The 19452-nt window shown below is 44.0% G+C and overlaps 1 protein-coding gene across 1 annotated transcript; it reads left to right on the top strand.

The window, feature by feature from the left end:
• Positions 1–799: 799 nt before the first annotated feature.
• On the top strand, positions 800–18481 carry unm_sa1614 (un-named sa1614). The gene is made up of 28 exons (XM_030090919.1): positions 800–1167; positions 4722–4794; positions 5277–5422; positions 5657–5731; positions 6020–6069; positions 6244–6373; positions 6483–6568; positions 6707–6782; positions 7305–7385; positions 7514–7611; positions 9028–9097; positions 9585–9672; positions 9880–9928; positions 10285–10457; positions 10948–11081; positions 11172–11263; positions 11351–11537; positions 12121–12206; positions 12313–12428; positions 13187–13254; positions 13426–13533; positions 13756–14044; positions 14274–14444; positions 14555–14618; positions 15098–15141; positions 15561–15715; positions 15935–16060; positions 16226–18481. Exons 1-28 carry the CDS (start codon positions 1042–1044, stop codon positions 16298–16300), a joined length of 3036 nt encoding a protein of 1011 aa, XP_029946779.1. The 5' UTR covers positions 800–1041; the 3' UTR covers positions 16301–18481.
• The last annotated feature ends 971 nt before the right edge of the window (positions 18482–19452 follow it).

The raw sequence follows: 19452 nt of genomic DNA, 5'->3' as shown, positions 1-19452 counted from the left end.
TCTTGTGCATGTATCCGGATAAGCATAGTTGAAAAAAATACATTAGTGGGTTTTTCAAATGTAAAATTAGTATCTTAATGAAACCATAAACAGGATTTTAGATTAGGGAGCTTTCAGCGGTTAATCCTTCTAATCCTATTTGCCTGCTTTTCTTTCTTATCCTGGGGGAAATAAAATAAAGAAATAAATGAAATTGGCCTGTAAATGTCTTCCAGCTGAAGTCCGGGTTCGACTCTGAGCACAAGCGGTGATGTAATGCGGTGCGGGGGTCTTCCAGTCCGCCCAGTCTTCCCACTGCACCCCCGTGTCAGCAGGGCGCGCCGCCGCGGCAGAGGGCTCCGCCGCTGTGCACCGGGAGCGCGCTTCGGCATGCGGTTTGAATAAAGAAGCGAAAAAGCTGAAGGGAAACATCAGCCGGCTGGAGGCGAAAAGACATGAGAGCGTGGCTGGAGAGGAGAGCAGACGCCGGTTCGATCCCCTCCTCTGAAGCCGGTCCCGGTGTCCGGTGCCTCCGGTTCTGCGCGCGGCGGCTGCTGCGCTCTTTGTCAGCCGGCCACTCGCTGCCTTTTCTCTGAATGAAGACGTGCCGCCGGGTGTAATGTACTACTAAACCGGGAGTGTTTTAATTATTTATTTATTTTTCTCTCTGCAATCGGAGCAGCTCGGCTTCTTCTTTTTTTCTTCATCCAGCTGGATTCATTCATCTTTTGTTGGGAGAAAGAAGCGTTTTGCGTCCAGACTGAGGAGGAAACATCACATCTCCAGTCATCGCTTTTATTATCAGCGTTTTTTTTTTTCTTCTCTGCACGGTGGGAGAGTGGACCTGACTACAGCTGGATGCTTACACCTCTGCATTGTGTGTTTTTGAAACCATTCAGAAATTCTGACTCATTGTCCCTGACTCTGCGTCTCGCCCGGCGTCCTCGCTCTTTTGTGTGGATCTGATCAGTCGGACCCGGTCTGTGTCCGCCTGTGTCCCGGTCCCGTCCCGGTCCAGCTGGGTGTGTGTGTGTGTGTGTGTGTCCCGGGCTGAGGAGCACCATGCCAGAGTGTGTGTCAGTGTCCGAGTTCGTGCAGGAGGTTCAGGAGGACTGGAGCTCCCCCACCACCTCCTCCTTCACCTCCAAGATGGTCAGCTGCAGGAACACCGTTTACCTGCTGGAGGAGGTCAGTGCGCACGCGGGGGAGGAGGGGGGGCTGATTGTAAGGGCAGTGGTGTGCAGCTGAAGGATTCAACAGGATTCATACAGTTTATGCATGAGAACACCCATCCATCCATCCATCCATCCATCCATCCATCCACCCATTCATCCACCCATCCATACCACAGTTAAAGGTATAAGGCCCCCAAACCAGAGCATGCACAGATGATGACACCAGCTGGACTGAACTGCTCTCAGGTCTTCATGTCACTGCTTTGACCCTCAGTCACTTCTCCATACCTGTCCTTCAGTTCCACGTTGACTCCTGCTCTGTTCAGTGCACCAGTTTTATTCCAGGCTGGGTCCTTTCTCTGCAGAGTTTGCATGTTTCGCCTTCGCGGGTTTTCACAGAGTAGTGTCGCTTGACTGGTTTTTACTCAGGGTGGGGTTGGCAGTGAAGCTGAATGGATGAATGGATGAATGGATGAATGGATGGATAGATGAATGCATGCCCTCATTGGCTGACATTTCCAGCACAGCCTGAATCAAACTGGATTTATGTTCTGCTTTTATACACAACATTAAATAGATCTTTTTAAAACACGGGGATGGTGATACAGCTGCCAGCCTGGTTGATAATCACTCTTTTATGGTTTTCATTGGTTCATGCAGCCTGGTGACACCATTTGGTGCCAAACCCTTTTAGTGAACACCTGCAAATTCACAAAAGATTCAGAACGTACATCCGTTTAACATTCAACTCAAATACTCAATGTGAACAGGAAGGAAGCAGGATCTGTTCACTTTAATGGAATTGTACCATAATATTGAAACCAGATTTTGTTTCCTCCTTCCATAATTTCAGTACAAGAACGACTCTGCTAGTAATGTAAAACTGTGAGGCCTGCTGTAGCTCAGGTGAGAAACTGAGGACCTGCCAAACAACAGACACAGTTTCAATCTTTGTAGTAATAACAACTGAAAACGAAAACATGTTCCACAAATACACATATACAGTAACAGTATATTTGCAGAGATAGAAGAGTTCACTGCCAGACTTCACTGGGATCTCTTGATCTTGAGAAATGTCTCTGTTTCTTGTCAGTTCCAAAAATTGCAGGGAATTTTTAAACTTGAATGGTTCGTATTTAAATCTAAATCTTAAAGTCCAGATTCAATTTGTCAGTCTGTTACTTTTCTGGATGGAATCAACCTATTTGAGTGAAATGTCACTATAGTTCACATTTATATTTCACCATCACTTGTAAAACATTAAGGTGAAATGCAGAAAATGGAGCGATTGATTTATTTGACATTTTAACTTTATTTGTGTGTCAGATGGAAAATTGTTTAAATTATTTTTATTTGCCAAAATGAAAAGAAATGACGAAGATTTTGCATTAGATGTAAACCTTACAGTCATTTTCACCATCTTGCAATGAAACAAAGGTAAACATTTGGGATTATGATGTGGCTATTTCACTGGAGGTCAAGCTGGCTCTACTGAACAAAATGAGTCTGAACCCTGACCTCAAGACCTTTCCATCCAGGGAAGGTAAACGTTCACCACACAGATCACAAGTCCGTCACATGTTCAGCACAGGGAGGCAGACAAAGGTCCACTCACACAAACACAGCTTTCACCAATTTGCTCTCATTTCAAAGCTTCTGCGTTGTGGAAAGAAGCTAATTGGATAAATCGACATATTGGAAATTATACAACCCCCTCACTCACTCTCTGTAACACTTCCTCTTCTTCCTCCCTCTTCTTCAATCACACTGTTTTGATAAAATAGTGTGTTTTACTGCAGGGAGAAACTGATTGATCCTCAGTTTAGGAAAAAAGATGATCATCCAGTGCCTTTCAAACAGAAGCTTTACCACCTGTAAATGAGGAAAGTCAGGAAAAAAAAAGAAAAACCTGATAATTTGCAAAAGTGCAGCTTGATTTTCTCAACGTGACGCTCAGAGTTTGTGCCTGTCACTGTGAGGCTCTGAGGAAATCACAGCCTCGGCTGTATCCCACACTGGGCTGGCGAAGAATTTAATGAGTTTTTGCAGCAAGAACTTCTTTTTATAGGTACATTATCTGCAGAGAAGATTTCTTGTGTGTGAATATCTTCTTCCTCCGCCTGAAAATGTCAAATCCTGCAGCTTCTGACAGCAGCGATATCACTTGAGATACTTCAGACGCTGAGATTTCTTCAACAAGAATAGACGATGAAATGCTTGAATTTCAAACGTGCTCAGGATTTGTTTCGCACGTCTTTTCTCATTAAGCAATTGCAGAATAGTTACTTCAAGTGGGAAGCATTTCTTGTTTTTTTGTGCACAACCTGTTGCAACAATACATTTATTGAGAGACAATTTAATACTAATGATTGCTTCACACTTGATATTTCGATCTGCTCTGAATGTTTCACTGAAGATGTGGCGGTAAGATGATTTACTTGTGTGACGTAGCGTATTTAGACTCAGTCCACACACTTTTTATTCCCTCAGATCAGAAATCCTCAGTGGGTCGAATGATGTTGGTTAATAAACAAATGTGTTCAAACATTTCGAGTCCTACCTTTGACTTTCTGGAACTTTAACTACCACAATCTCTCTCTGCTGACTTTCATGTACAGCATCTCTCTGTTTCCTTTTCTTTTGACGATCTCACTGCTTCATTTGTGAAGTTGCTCTGTTTCCGCGTGACGTGTTTGGGTGGACGCCTTAAACCAGTTGTAAGCCCCCTCCTCCTCCTCCTCCTCCTCCTCCTCCTCCTTCTCAACGGAGTCACTGACCCGAAGACTGGCCTGAAAAACAGACTCAACACTCCCCCAACACCCACCGCCCACCCCGCCTCTTGTGTACCACCAACAGAGTTGGCATATGTTACCACGGCAACAGATTATTCCCAATTAGAATTCATTGTTATTGTTATTCTATGGTAATGTGGAGTCGTCAGAGCGATGGCTACTACCAGGATTGTAAATTAATCTGCAGCCTGCATGCTGGTGCTGACTTCAATTGGATGTTTATTGATTAGAGCCATTGATGCTGCGATCTGCAGTAATTGAGACAGAAGCAGCAGCAGCAGCCATTTTCCCATGTCAAAAGACGTTATATGAGAGCATCTAAACCGGAACTCTCAGAATTAACCACAGAGGTGGGGATTATTTTACAGAAATGTCAAAATGCTTTTGTTTTTTTTCCACATTTGAAGACTCGGTGTTGGACTGAAGCTTCAGTTCAGGTCAGGAGCTGCTTCATGTGGAGATCAGTGTCAATGAGTTGATGGTTTTCACCCACAGGAATGTAGCTGTCTGCTGTCAGAACAAAGCTCGTCCTCTGTGTGTGTGTGTGTGTGTGTGTGTGTGTGTGTGTGTGTGTGTGTGTGTGTGTGTGTGTGTGTGTGTGTGTGTGTGTTGAGTCAGCAGGTGAAATGCCGCTGCCCCCTACACACACACAAACACACACACACACACACACACACACACACACACACACACACACACACACACACACACACACACACACACACACACACACTGTCGATCCACAGACGAATCATTTGTCTGCCTATTTGTTTAGGTTCTGGACAGTGACCGCTTGGTGCTGCAGAAGATGAAAAAAGCTGCAAAAGCCAAATACACATCAGGACAAGGTACTCACACACACACACACGCACACACACACACACACACACACACACACACACACATATGTATGTATATATATATATATATATATATATATATATATATATATGTGATCACTATTCTGATCCATATTGTTTACCTGACTCCCGACCTTTACATAACTTTGAAACATGTTCTCACTAAAGAATTTATCTGAGTTTAGTCACCGGCTTAAAGTTAAATCCACACAATGTAAGTTAAACACACACAAACACACACATTATCTTAGCGTTACTTATGCGGCCAACTCATTAGCATAATGCATTCTCCAGCTCCTTATCCTAACCTTAATCACCTCAAGTGAGTGCTTTACCCTGACCCTTCCTCTGACACACACACACACACACACACACACACACACACACACACACACACACACACACACACACTCATGCATGTACACAGGTACTACATCCTTTGCTAAGACTTTGTACTGATTCTCTGTCAGACCACGTCTCCCACCTGGAGCAGTACATCAACTCCATGGAGAAGCTTTCGGTCAACTGTCACTCAAACGGAGAGACGGAGGTCGGCTCGGCCTTCTTCCGCTTGGCGGATTTCTCTAAAGAGCTCCTCTCCCCGATGAAGAACCAGGTGAGGCCGGGGCCTGGTTCTTTGGGTTTTACAAGTCAATTTTTTTATTCTTAATGTGTCATCAATGCCAGTGTGTTTGGGCGATTGTGTGTCTCTCTATGTCTGTATTAGCCCTGTGACAGACATGTGACCCAAGACTTTTTTATTCATTTGCATTGATGAAATAACAGTTCTTTTATGGTTCAACAAAATCCAAACAACAGTTCAATTTTCCTGACTTGTCTTGGTCTACAGTTGAAGAGCATGCTGCACAACATCAACTTCTTCCTGGACTCTCTGGTTAAAGGAGACCTGCGGGAGGTGAAAGGGGTGAGGGCTTTATTTTTACCGTCTCATTTCTTCTCCGCCATGCAAACAAACTGCAGCAGTGAATCTGTTGTTTCAGCAAGCAAATCACTGTTTGGTGCTTCAGCCTCTCAGGATAGACTTTGTAATAACTTCTTGTTTTATTCCTCCTTTATGTTGGCCTACGAAGAGCTGCCGCGCACGTTTTCACAATAATCTGTAATTAAAATAGTTAAGGAATGTGTTCAGAAAAATTCATTAGATTCATTATGTTGAATGCCGAATGCAGTTTTTCTCTTTACATCTCTGCAGGACCTGAAGAAACCTTTTGAGAGAGCGTGGAGAGATTATGAGAGCAGATTGTGAGTTACAACAGGAAATTATTTCAGACGTTCCCCGCCTGCCGATATCTGTTATTATACTTCTGGAGTGTTTTTGTAAATCCTGAATAAACTCTTATCAGCAGCAGACAGTCGGCTCTCAGATGAAGCATTAAATGTGTGTGTGTGTGTGTGTGTGTGTATGTGTGTGTGCAGTAAGCAGGTGGAGAAGGAGAAGCGGGAGCTGGCCCGGCAGTACGGGATGGTGAGGAGCGAGGTGAGTGGAGGAGAGATCGCAGAGGAGCTGGAGAAGGAGAGACGCTCCTTTCAGCTGAGCATGTGCGAGGTCAGTCAACCTGCCGTCACTTCTCCGTCTTTCATTCTCCGTCAGCGTCTCACGCTCTTGAGACGTCCGGCCTTCTCTGTCTGACAGTTCGTCTTCTTAATTCTCCCAGTATCTGATTAAAGTCAACGAGATCAAGACGAAGAGAGGCGTGGACCTGCTCCAGAACCTCATCAAGCATTACCACAGCCACAACAAGTACGAGCTCACACACACTCCTGGAGCTTCAGGCTGTCAACTGGCATGGCTGTATTTACTGCTTCTGTGTGTGTGTGTGTGTGTGTGTGTGTGTGTGTGTGTGTGTGTGTGTGTGTGTGTGTGTGTGTGTGTGTGTAGCTTTCTGCAGGAGTGTGTGTCCACCACTCAGAGGTTGAAGCAGTACATGGAGGAGCTGAATGGAGTCCTCAGCACGGTACGGCACTACGTCACAGATCAATGAAGTGGACGATCACATGACTGAATCTTGGATCTGATTTAGCAAATTATTAAGATCTGTCAGAGCCAATGTCATTGTCTCTTTCTTTCATAAAAGTTGTGGCATTAATGTACCAGTAACTGCTAAAAATTAGCCATTATAGAATGTAAGTGTTGAATTTCTGTTTTCCTATTTATGTCCGTCTCAGTAATATGCATCCAGCTGTGTTGTTTTGTTGCTGCTGCTGGGACGTATTAGCAGAACCGTCAACGCTCTGTGAGTCAGTCTAATGACTCATTAAGTTAATCTAAAGTTGCTCCACTTTTGAAGGAAATTGCTGTATAAGACTGAACGCTGAGAAAAATTGTGGCCCCCTGGACAAACGCATCTGATTCAAGTCTAAATGTCATCATTGGAGAATCTTAGTTATAGACATGAAAACAGCTGCTGTTTGGTCGACTGGTCTTCGGCTCTGTTTCACCGCTGGATGAAAGCGCTGAGCTGTTTGTGCGTCTGCAGGTGAAACAGCGTCAGGAGGAGGAGAAGCGGCAGCTTTGTGTTCTCAGAGATCAGCTGAGGCCCGTCGTCCACACTGATCAGGTCAGAAAACGCCGCCGCCGCCGAACATGACGGCACACTGCTGTTTGATGGCTGGTTAATGTGTATGTGTGTGTGTGTGTGTGTGTGTGTGTGTGTGTGTGTGTGTGTGTGTGTGTGTGTGCGCACAGGACTCTCTACCAAAGCAGGTGTACAGCATGCATCAGCTGCTGGGGGACAAACAGTATGGAACAGAGAGGTCTGGGTTCCTCTACAAGAAGAGTGATGGGTAAATGTTTTACTTTACTCCGGTAATTTTTACTAAGTTTGAATGGTCTTTTTCCTTTCTCAAATTATACACTCAGGCAATAAGTTAAATTAGAGAATGTGAAGTAGATTTTTGGAACAAATTGCCAATGGCATTAAAAAAGGCTCTATAAAAACAAACTAAAGTCGTGGAAATGTGTAAATAAAGTTTAATTTGAATCACAAAGTGTGATTCTCTGAAGAAGCTTCCCCATTTATATATCTCCTCCATTCTACTGGATTGTTTTTATGGCTGGTGAAGAAAAAAAACAACAAAACATTATTATTTCCCCTTGTTTTACAGATCATGTATATAATCCACATTAAATGAATATATATTAAAATGTAAAGAAGTGCTGCAACTTCAGAACAATCTAATTTAACACTTATCTAATTACACTGTTAAAGTAATTAAAATTTCACAAAACAAACCATTTTCGTGTGAAATCAGAAGCAACGCAGCTGGATTACACTGTAACCATAAAGAATGCAGCGGGATTACCAGACTCACTGAAAAATACTGTTTACGTCAACGAGTGCAGTCGGAAAACTGAATCCTCTGAAAAATGTTCGGACTTATCCCCAACAAAACCCCCACCGGTGTTTCACCCCACGCTGAGCGGCTGCGTGTGTCCTTTGAAGATCAGATCTGATGTTTGCTTGTTCCTGCAGAGCCGGATGCAACATGTTTTCATACTTGCATTTTACATGAACCATGATGCATTTCAGTAGTCAGGCTTCCTAAAAACTACAGTATCTAAACATGATTCAAGAAGCACAAAATCTTAAGTCTCTGTGTCTTACAGGACAGTGTGAGTATGCACCATTTATAATTATGCAGTGTCTCAATAGCTATCAACGCTTCTCCACATCGAGCTTGATGCTGTTATCTAACATTGTGTCCATTAAAGTCGGATGGAGCTCTCGCCTTCAGCAGTTGTCTCTGACGGTGTCGGGAAACTTTTCTTTGTTTTGCTGACAAAGTTTAAGGCTGCACTGAAGTGTCGGATGAAGTTTTGTATCAAAGTAAGCGGTCGATCCTCCAGGCTGTGTTTTTCCACTGGATTTAATGCAGCTTCATCAAGATGCTCGTGTTTCCTCGGAGGACAAAGCTGAAGAACGACAGTCTCGCTTCGCAGTAAACACTGCAGATTTCAAACAATGACAGTACGATGCTTGACTGCAGCAACTTTTTAGTGTACAGTAAATGAGTACACAGGCTTCAATTACACAAATGCTCCAGAGCAAATCCAGCTACATGAGTCTTTACAAGGTGAGGAGAAGCCAAAGTCTGAGCCCCAGATTCATCCTCAGAATGACACGATGAAGCACAAAACACACAGAGATATTCAGTATCATCGCTTTTTAAGGAATAACATCGTGTCCGTTTGTGTTTCAGATTGAGAAAAATGTGGCAGAAGAGGAAATGTTCGGTCCACAACTGTTACCTGACCATCGCACACGCTACCGTGAGTGCAGCTCATTCAAGCTGTTCATCCTGCCTCTGTCCTGTCTGTCCTCTCTTCTTTCTTTACTGGCTCTACAGTCCTCTGCTCAGTGAAATTGGAAATTAAATATTTTTTTATTTGGTGCAGTGAAACTATCGTGTTTTTCTGAAATGGTTGATTTTACCATTAACAATATTGACTGAAACTCAAGCACAGAGAGCTGAGAGAAAAAAACACACAGTGGTTATTGATGGTCATTAGTTCTACTTTGTTTTCATTGGAAACAGACACACACACCACTGGATTTGTCGGATGTGCATTTATTTATTGTTTAGTTGGACTTTGGTCAAAACTGCTGCTCAGTAAGGTTTTGTGAAAACACTATAATGCTTTTTCTAATAATGGCAGCAGTCACTGGCTTTTGGTTTTTGTTCTTTTACAAATTTTGCACAAAAGGTAAGAAAATCTGTTAGATGAAGATTAAGCTCCTCCTGTTTTTCTCTTTCAGCCTAACAAACCTCCTACCAGACTGAACCTGCTCACCTGTCAGGTTAAACCCAGTGTGGAGGACAAGAAATGCTTTGACCTCATCTCCCGTAAGACTCACAGAAAAATGAAAAAATAATCCGACGCTGCAGCCGGAAAACCTATCTGAACAACTTCCATGTTATTGTATTTAGTTTATTTCATTCTGGAGACCTTTTTTTAAGTGTTTCATACATATGAGTTGCATTTATGTGTAAAAATTGACTTTACTGATGAACAGTTCACATCATTGTATTTAATCCAACTTTCTATTTCAGATAATCGAACCTATCACTTCCTGGCTGAAGATGAGGCGGAGTGTGTCGCGTGAGTCAGAAAAAAAAATCCTAATTTGAAAAGATTTATCAGATTTTACTTGTCATTCAGCAGTTTTTGAAGATTTGCTGGTGTATGAGTGGAAGAGGTTCCAGATGTGGGGTTAGGGACCCTCTTGGTGATGAAACCAGTCTTTACAGGAATGAGCCGAGGTTCTACCTGATATTAGATTATCAGAAAGAATCCCGATGAAACTCTTCATATCATCTACATCAGAGCTCTGGAAAACTGTCTTTTTTATTTTGTTTATGTAAAATGATTAAGAGCACTTCTGAATGATCCAATAGCTGAGTTGAGTCTAACCCCTGTCTCAGCGCCGGGCCTGACTCTGCTCTCGGTGTGTTCAGGTGGATCTCGGTGCTCAGTAACAGTAAGCAGGAGGCTCTCAGCGTTGCTCTGGACGGGGGGAGAAAAGGAGGCGGGGGTCCCGAGAGCAGCGTGGAGGATCTGACCCGAGCCATCACCGACGACATCCGACGAATGCCTGGAAACAACAACTGCTGCGACTGCGGCGCCCCCGGTAAGGATCAGAGGAAACACATCCACTCAGCAAACAGTCAGAGAAATCAGTGAGATGATTTTTATCATTAATCATTTGGAAGATACTTGAAAAGCTGCTTTAATTTATCTTCAATGTTACAAAAATTATCTTGTCAAGGTCCTATAATTGTATCTTGATAAATAGTGTGAATAAACACTGAAGGTGATCAGATTTGTCTGTTTTATCAAATTTTACGATAAAAATAACCAAGAATGTGTTAAAAATTTAAAAAATGAACAATTATCAATCTGCTATGAATGTGTGAGCTGCAGTCAAAGATGCAATCAAGCTAAGATGAATTCTCAAAGTGTTCAGTCATGTCTACAGAAGAAAAAACCCAAAGTTGTCAGGTGAAACATTTCTTTAAGCTATATATTCCTGATTGGGATTTTCACTTCTTGATTTTCCTGATTCTTCTTCATTCCATTCATTGATCCTTCATGCATCTCCTGGGTTTTGCTCTGTGCAGACCCCGGATGGCTGTCCACTAACTTGGGCATCCTGACGTGTATCGAGTGCTCAGGGATCCACAGAGAGATGGGGGTCCACGTCTCCAGGATCCAGTCTCTGAGCCTGGACAGCCTGGGGACCTCGGACCTGCTGGTACGCTGGACCAGTCGGTGCATCGGCAGATCTTTCCTGCATCTTGAAGAACGCAAGTGGTGATAAACTTGAGTTAACTCTCTCTTCCAGTTGGCCAGAAACGTTGGTAACTCAGGTTTTAATGAAATCCTGGAGGCGAACCTGCTGAGTCCGTCACTGAAACCTTCACAGCACAGCCACATGTAAGGCCCTCCATCACACACTCACACACTCACACACTTAAAAGCTGGGGAGATGTTTTATTTATGACCAGCGCGTTTCCATCGCAGGGCGGAGCGGAAAGACTTCATCTTGTCAAAGTACCAGGATGTTCATTTTGTGAGGCGGGGCCACAACTCTGCCTCAGCGCTGCGACTCGGTCTGCAGGAGGCGACGAAGAGCTGCGACATCTACAGTCTGATCCAGCTGTACGCTCAGAAGACCGAGCTGAGCCAACCGCTGCACGCTCACATACAGGTACGCCTCAGTGCACATGCAAATACACACACGGACAAGTATAGGCAGATGTAGGCGGCCGTACGCAGAAACAAACATGTACAGACTAAAACACACAGACATACATTGTTTAAGCAGACAGTCAAGTATAAACAGGTTGAGTCGAGCGCAAACAAAGGAAGGAATCATGCACTATTCATCACAGTATACACATGCAGGTATAGACACGAGTGTATGCACACACAAACACATGTCTACACACACATTTACATATACAGGTATGCACACAATTTCAAAGAGATTGAGGTTAATCTGCACAAAATTTGCACACAGTTATGCAGCTTGTAGAGGCTTTGAACATGCAGATGCATACACAGGTATGTGTACAATTTTAATGTGCCTATAGACATTTACACAGACACAGATATAAACAGACAGGAACGTAGAACCAGAGCTCAGTACTGACCACTGTGGCGAATGTCGAGAGTTACTATGTAGAAAGATAAAAGAGGCATAATAATTAACAGTTACTCACATGATGCATACACATAGGCATATGTCTCTATACTTAAATGAATACATGTCTTTTTTTTATTGTGACCAGGAAAAAGGAGAAACAGCGCTTCATCTCGCCGTCCTGTTGGCTGACAGGACGTCGCTGCACATCCTGGACTTCCTGGCTCAGAACTGGTGTGTGTGTGTGTGCTGTGACCACGTGTGAGAGTTGTGTCATTGTTCACAGCATCATGTTTAACTGCGTGTGTTTGCTGCTGGGCGTTTTGTCTTTTCCTTTCAGCTCAAATGTTGACGCACAAACATCGGCAGGAAACACGGCGCTGCACTACAGCTGTCTGCACAACAAGAGCGACTGTGTGAAGCTGCTGCTGAGAGCCCGGGCCAACCCACACATCAGTAATACACACACACACACACACACACCAATTATTAATATACTTTATCCCACACGTAAAGAATCCTGTCTGTCCCGGGCATTTTATAGAGTGAGGAAATTATGACACATGCTGCATAATTAAAAATGGAGAGTGGTTTAAGGGAAAAAACGTGTCATTCCTGGATGGCAAAATCATTTTCTGCTTATTTCAAATTTAATAGTTTTATTCACAAGGAGCCAATTATACCCAAGTAATTTCACAAGTTTAATGACATTAAAGTTCCAATGAAAGTGTCAAAAGAAAAAGTCCTGCAGCAGCAGTAAGGATAAGAAGCAGAAGCTCCCCTTTCCACAGGGGAGCAGTGGTGGAAACAGGCTCAGAAGTTAACAGATATCTTCTTCAATGCATTTGGGATTCAGAGACGGTAAAAGAGTGAAAAACAAGTTAGAAGACAGGAATAAATCAGCGTAGCGGAGGCTGACAGAGTGAGGAAGAGCCAGTCAGGAAGATTTAATTCCATAGTCTCAGATAGCAGGAAAGGTAGAATAATGAATGAACTGCAGGGGCGGCATTAAATGGATTCATCAAATATACTTTGAGAAAATGTGGAAATGCACATCTGATCAAAGCACTATGGCATTAAATGAAATGAAATGAAGTTTCTGCAGCAGAAATATTCTTTCATTTGTCCTCAAAACGTGAAAAACATTGTAAAAACATGTTTTCCTGGTTTTCTTGGTGACGCCAGTGTGTTTGTTTGCTGTCGGCGTGTTTCAGAGAACGAGTTGGGGGAAACGGCTCTGGACGTGAGCCGTAAGCTGAAGCACGGCCTCTGTGAGAAACTGGTGAGCTTCTTCCCCGTTTCCATCCATCCAGCCAAGGCGTTCGGTTTGGATCACTCCCTTTAATTTATTTATTCACTTTATTCAGTTATTGAAACAAAATCCAAATCATTCCAGCAAAATAAATTGTTCTCCAAAGTGAAAAGTTCTTAGTGACTCTGACTGTGTGTGCAGCTGCAACAGGCTCAGTCCAACCAGTTCGACCATCACGTGCACGTGGAGTACGAGTGGAGGCTTCGTCACGACGACCCCTACGACAGTGACGACGACTTCGACGACAAGGTAGTTCAGTAAAAACAGTAAAGTTTGATGACTAATCAGCATTAAGTGACACAATCTTCTTTTTAAAGACAGTTTCTTTCTGTTATTTTGTTTATTTTACTTTCTGTCTGTTCATTATTTTACCTTTCAAGATTTCTACAATAGCAAAATAGTGAATGCAGTTAAGTCACACAAATGCCAAATTCACCCAAAAGTTTGCCTTGTTCTCCCCATCCTCCCCAGAACGGCCCAGTGAAGAAGGAGCGCTCCTCCTCCTCCTCGTCCTCCTCCTTCACCCCGTCGTTCTCCTTCTCCTCCCGCCCCTTCAGCTTCAGCCAGTCGTCCTCCTCCTTCGTGGCCACGCCCTCCTCGGGACCGCCGTCGCTGGGGGGAGCGGGCGGCGGCCTCCTCAGCGTGGGCAGGCGGTTGGCCATGGCCATGGAGCTGCACAGCCGCCCGGCTGGCTCCGCCCCCAGCCCCCCACCTCCGCCACCGTCCTCCCCGGCACCCCCGCTGCCCCCGAGGGTCAAAGGTCAGCTCAGAGTTGTAACATGGATAGAATCGAGCCAAACTTTTCGGATTCCTAGATATGTGTCCCTTTATTATAACTGTACAATCAGTCTCATCAATCAAATGTTCATTTTAAAATATTTTACTGCTCATTGGAAGAAAATCGGTCCCCCAGCTCTCATCGCAGGAGCCTGGAGAACAGTGTGAGTCTGAAATGGCGACGTTTCCTCTCCTTTCTCTCTCGCCTTCAGCTCCCAGCGTCCCTCCTCCTCCTCCTCCGCCAGCTGGCGCCGATCAAACCGGGGAGGAAGAGGAGGAGGAAGGCGAGGTGTTCTTCTCCCTGACAGGACACAAAAAGACGACACCACCCCCTCCGATCGCCGTCCGGCACAAGAGGAGCTGCTCCGAGTCCAGCAAGAACGGTAGCATCAGGGAGACGCGTGGGGCAATTCATCTGTTGGACTGATACTGTGTTATTAAGTCTGAGTATGTGTGTGTGTGTGTGTGTGTGTGTGTGTGTGTGTGTGTGTAGATTATGGGTTGCCAACCAGTCCCAGGATCTACAGCGGTCCAGACTCCTCCTTCAAGAAGTGTGTGTGAGTATCGGAAACAGTGAATTTCAAACAGCTCTGCAGGAAACACATCCGATGAGTCTGAAGCTCTTCATGGCTTCACAGATTTACAGGCCAAAGCAGTTTCAGCTCTTGATTGCTCTCCAAAAACACCACACTTTTGCAAACTTCACTCAATATTCATTCAAGAAGCGACGTTCGCCCTTCATCAGTCGAATGGTTAAACAGTCATGACACATTTTATCCCTAAAAGCGCTTCACAATTAAAAATGTAGACTGAAAAATATGAAAGTATGAAACAGACAGGAATAATATGATCGCAATAAAATATTTAAATCTGATGAAACAAACATTTAAGTAAAATGTCTTTAATATTGAGCTAAGTATAAGCTGATAGTAACTGGACTCTCAGTTCAGACCACACTGCTCTGGAGAAGACGGGCTGAATCACTGCAGGTAATAAAAAGCGTCTCCCTCTCCTCTCCCTGTCTGTGTGTCTGCAGCCCGGCGTCTCCTCTCAGCTCCCTGACTGAACGACCAGACAGAGGTATTTCCTGTTCCGAGCCTCAGTCTGCTGCAGCCGTCGTGCTTCACCTGTGACTAATGCTACCTGACAGCCTGCAGCCACGAGGCTGAGCAGCGACAGAGGCGGTCCGGAGTGGAGGGAGCAGGCTTCACATCGCAGGGTTATTCATGTTTAAGTCATTCGCACAGGTTGATGTGACTCACGACAAAATTGGTGGCTTTGAACTGATGTCCAAACAGAAAAAACTAAAACAAAACCCAAAAGAAATAGGCCCTCACACACTTTTTTTTGTATACTAACACAGATTTATTTATATGCTATATGTTAGCCTCACTGAGAATTACTGACATACCCAACTCATCCAGTTGCTGCCTCGATAAGTTACAAAAGTTTTTTTTTGTTTTTTTTTCAATAATAACAGTGATTTCTCTCTGTTGGAGGTTTTCGGCGAGCGGAAAGCGACGGGGCCTCCTCCTACATCCTGCATCCCGCCAGTAAAGCTTCGGCCAATGGCTCTCCAACCAACCAGCGCTCGCAGAGCTTTGAGTGCGACACCAGAGGCCCCGCCCCTCAGCCCCTTCCTCGCAGGTCATTGGTGGGTTCCTCAGAAACGCGTTAACTGAAAACATCCAACACTACTTACACGTTCTCAGACCTCGGATACATTAAATTAGTTGTTCATCCGCTCTGCACTTATTTGGAGGAAGTCATTTTACATACCATAGAACTCTCTCTCTGATGATTTGAATTATTTACCTCATACATGACTTTATTGGGAGGAGCTGTTTCAGTGTTGCTTGTTTCCGCCCGACAGCCTCGGGGGTCGAGCACCCGGCGGGTTCAGGCGCTGTACGACTGCCAGGCGGACCATCACGACGAGCTGAGCTTCTCTGAGGGCCAGGTGCTGGTGGTGCTGGGACAGGAGGACACCGACTGGTGGGTACGTATCGCCGGCCAGCCGTCTGATCACCACGGAAGAAGGCTTTACAGAGCTGGATCTTTCAGGATTTTGTGTATAAAGCAGGGGTTATATGTATATGTGTGTGTGTGTGTGTGTGTGTGTGTGTGTGTGTGTGTGTGTGTGTGTGTGTGTGTTCACCTCCAGCACGGTTACATCGAGGAGGAGCCCGACCAGAGAGGATTGTTCCCGTCCTCCTTCGTCCAGCTGCTCACTGACTGACAGGAAGTGAACCTGGAGGTCGGCAGGCCGCCGTGCAGCCGGCACCAGATCACATGAGAACGAACAGATCCAGAACCCCGGAGCTCCAGATGAGCACAGCTGATCCCTGACCTTCTGATCTGGGTCCTGCAGACAAAGTGGGTCCAGCATCCATGAAAACGTTTCATGACCTTGGATGGAAGAGTCGGACTCTGCGGCTCCGGTCAGGTCAGAGCAATGCTGCGGAAGAGACTGCCTATTTAATTTATTTATTTTATTTATTTCCCCAAAAGAAAGAATATTTTGATAAGCACACTGATGAAGTCAGATCCCTTCAAGGAAAGGGTTTATCCACAAATCTTTTATTTTGAGGTTGGTCTTGAAGTATTTTTATTTTATTGTATTTATTCTAATTTAAGAAACGTTAGATTAGCAGTTTACTCTTTGTTGATTAAAAGACTTGAGAATTTCAACAAACCAGAGCACAAATGATATTAAGGTAAGTGAAGACCAAAGCTCCACATTCAGGTACAGCCAGTTTTTGTGAATAGAGGATGGATTTCACAGCAGATGAGGAACAGATGTTTGCAGCTGTGCGAACGTGGACTCAGAGAAGAAGAGAGTCTGGTGCTTCGCGTTGCCTTCAATGGCACGACATTTAAAAAGACCTCAGCGAGCATGTTTGTTCTCAGTGTCTGCTTACAAAGTGTCTAAACGTGGCTATCTCCCTGCCCGGTTCCATTATAACAAGACATTTTCCTCATCACGCCGTTAAAACCTGTAAACAAGACATTTTTACAAGACAAACCAGCAGAACTACCAGGAAATCTCACTCGGGTTAAAATACTGTTACTTAAAAGATACTTTACTCTGTAAAAGCCATGCAAGTTCTGAGAAAATCTAACATTTCTGAAGGAAAAATACTGTTTGGTCTTTTTTAACAAGTTTTTTTTTTTATTGTACTGAACACATCAGTATTTGGTCTTATCTGTATTTATTCACAACAGTGAAAGAATTAAAGAAGGTAGAAGGTTAGAGGCGTATATGAAACTGTTTTACTACAGTGAACTTGTTACTCACAGTTTTTTTCAGCAACTCCTCAGATCTCAGTAAAATAATTGACTCACACCACATCCTGAAAAACTAAATGATTCCATTTTTTTTATACCTTGTTTTTGTTGTTTGCGGGCTGCTGGAGTGAATCTCAGCGGACTGGGTGAAGGCAGGGTAAACCAGACCACAGGGAAAACACACAGAGGCCGTCACACAAGCACACCATATTGAGCAAATGACCAAAGACGTCCTTGGAATGTAGGAGGAAGCCGGAGGAACCAGTTAAAACCAGGAAACTCCACACACGAAGACAAGACTGGTTTGAAATTGAGCCCAGATCTTCCTGCTGTGAGACAGCAGTGCTAACCACTGGACCGCTTTATCTGACATTACACTCACACACGTATTGATGTTTCCACCTGATCTGATTGTGACTGTTTCACTGGTACTGGTTCACTAAGCTTTCCAGTAGAGACGGGCGATTAGGTGTGTTCACAACTACCCCGACATACACTGAAGAACATGCAAACATCACATCTTTGTGGTGTGATTGCTGTGAGGTGGCAGCGTTGATCACTTCACTCGTTTTCTCTCAGAGCCTTCTTTCCTCTGAAGCGCCGTCCGTCCATCTACTGTACCGCTCCAGTGCCTCACGCCCATGGGCAATTTAGGGTCGTCAGTTAACCCCACATGCACGTTTTGGGACTGTGGAAGGAAGAAAAAAGTAAGAAAAAAAAAAAGACACACACATTCAAAGAGGAAATGTAAACTTTGCACAGAAATGCACAACCCTCTCACACACAACCGTCTGGCTCTGAGGCGAGAGTCTTCACCGCCACCTGATACAAGGTTCCCACACACTCTTCATCAGTGAATTCTGACAATGTTTGAATATTTGACTAATTTCCATGAATTTGAGTAGTTAATACGTAGTTTGTGTAGCAGAGCATGAGTATTTGAAGAATGTATTTTGTATGACATTAGGCATGTTTTGTGTATTTTCATGAATGTTTTTTTTTTAATTAATGGCCTAAAACTGTGGTTTATTAGAGGCGATTATGATGAGGTGTATTATTTCTACACTACGGGAACCCTGTGTCTGTCATGAAACACTTTCATGTTGATGCTCACTGGGAAAATAAAAACAAACAAACTGAGGATGAAGTGATGAAAAATATCTTGTTATAATGAGACTCAGCAGAAATTCACTGCCGCGAGTTGAAGTTTTTACAGACACAAAGCATCTCAGCACAATGTTTATCATCTGGGTTGATTGTTCCAACTGTTTTGTACAGTTTTTTTTTTTTTTTTTTTTTTTCTGAAATAAAACTCTCAAAGTCAGTTTGAGTTTTGAGTTTCTTTATTTCAAAGTGACGGCGTTGGATCGGAGTTGCTTTCTGTGGTTTCTTCTGAAGGGTCACAGTGTTCCTGTCTGTTTTGGCATCTACAACTTAAACCGAGAGTCAATAACGGCAGGCTGCTAAATGACGCTTCACTCTGTGACCTTTTCGACGTGATGAGCTGGATTAAAGCTATGGCGACTGAACACACGTCACGCACACGTCCCGTTTGGTCAGTGGTTGTCGCTCTCGATTACAAGCAGCTGATTGTTCGATTCGATCGATTTCCAGTCTTAAGGCAGTCTGAGGATCACAACTTTGGATTTAAAGTTACAACAAACTTAACAATTAGGCGTGACGAGGTAAAATAGGCCCGCGGCAACTTGGCGCGTCACTTCAAAAGACCTCGCGTCCAGATGTTAAATCCAGCTCGTTACGCAGCGCGGCTGCTCGCTCTATCATTTAGCATCTGGACTCCAGTTTACGGCACCTTCAAACGCTCCTCATCGGCTCGTCAACTGGATCATTTCCCAGTTTTTTTTTCCAGGCAAGGCAACAAAGTGTTAAAACTCAGGAAAGTTGGGAACAAGGAAAAAAAAAAAAACACAAACCCAGCAACAGATGTTTCATATTAATCCAAAAGCTTCTGGAAACTCAGCAGTCAGATTTAAAAGGCCACGTGATTTCAGACAAACCTGGTGAAACAGTCCAAACCATGAAAGCAGCAGAAAACAGCATCCAGATACTAAATCAGCATTCGTGATTATTCGTAAATACACA

The sequence above is a fragment of the Salarias fasciatus genome, chromosome 5 (assembly GCF_902148845.1).
Source record: "Salarias fasciatus chromosome 5, fSalaFa1.1, whole genome shotgun sequence".
In the NCBI taxonomy this organism is placed as follows: Eukaryota; Metazoa; Chordata; class Actinopteri; order Blenniiformes; family Blenniidae; genus Salarias; species Salarias fasciatus.
Note: the sequence above shows the minus strand (reverse complement) of the source record. Positions and strands in the feature narration are given on the sequence as shown.

What these genes read in the sequence shown, in the direction of transcription:
- unm_sa1614 (XM_030090919.1), top strand. Translation starts at nt 1,042, where the DNA reads ATGCCAGAGTGTGTGTCAGTGTCCGAGTTCGTGCAGGAGGTTCAGGAG. An exon ending in AGAGATTATGAGAGCAGATT is followed by an intron (nt 6,070 to 6,243) that starts GTGAGTTACAAC and finishes GTGTGTGTGCAG; the next exon opens with TAAGCAGGTGGAGAAGGAGA. An exon ending in TGACCATCGCACACGCTACC is followed by an intron (nt 9,098 to 9,584) that starts GTGAGTGCAGCT and finishes TTTCTCTTTCAG; the next exon opens with CCTAACAAACCTCCTACCAG.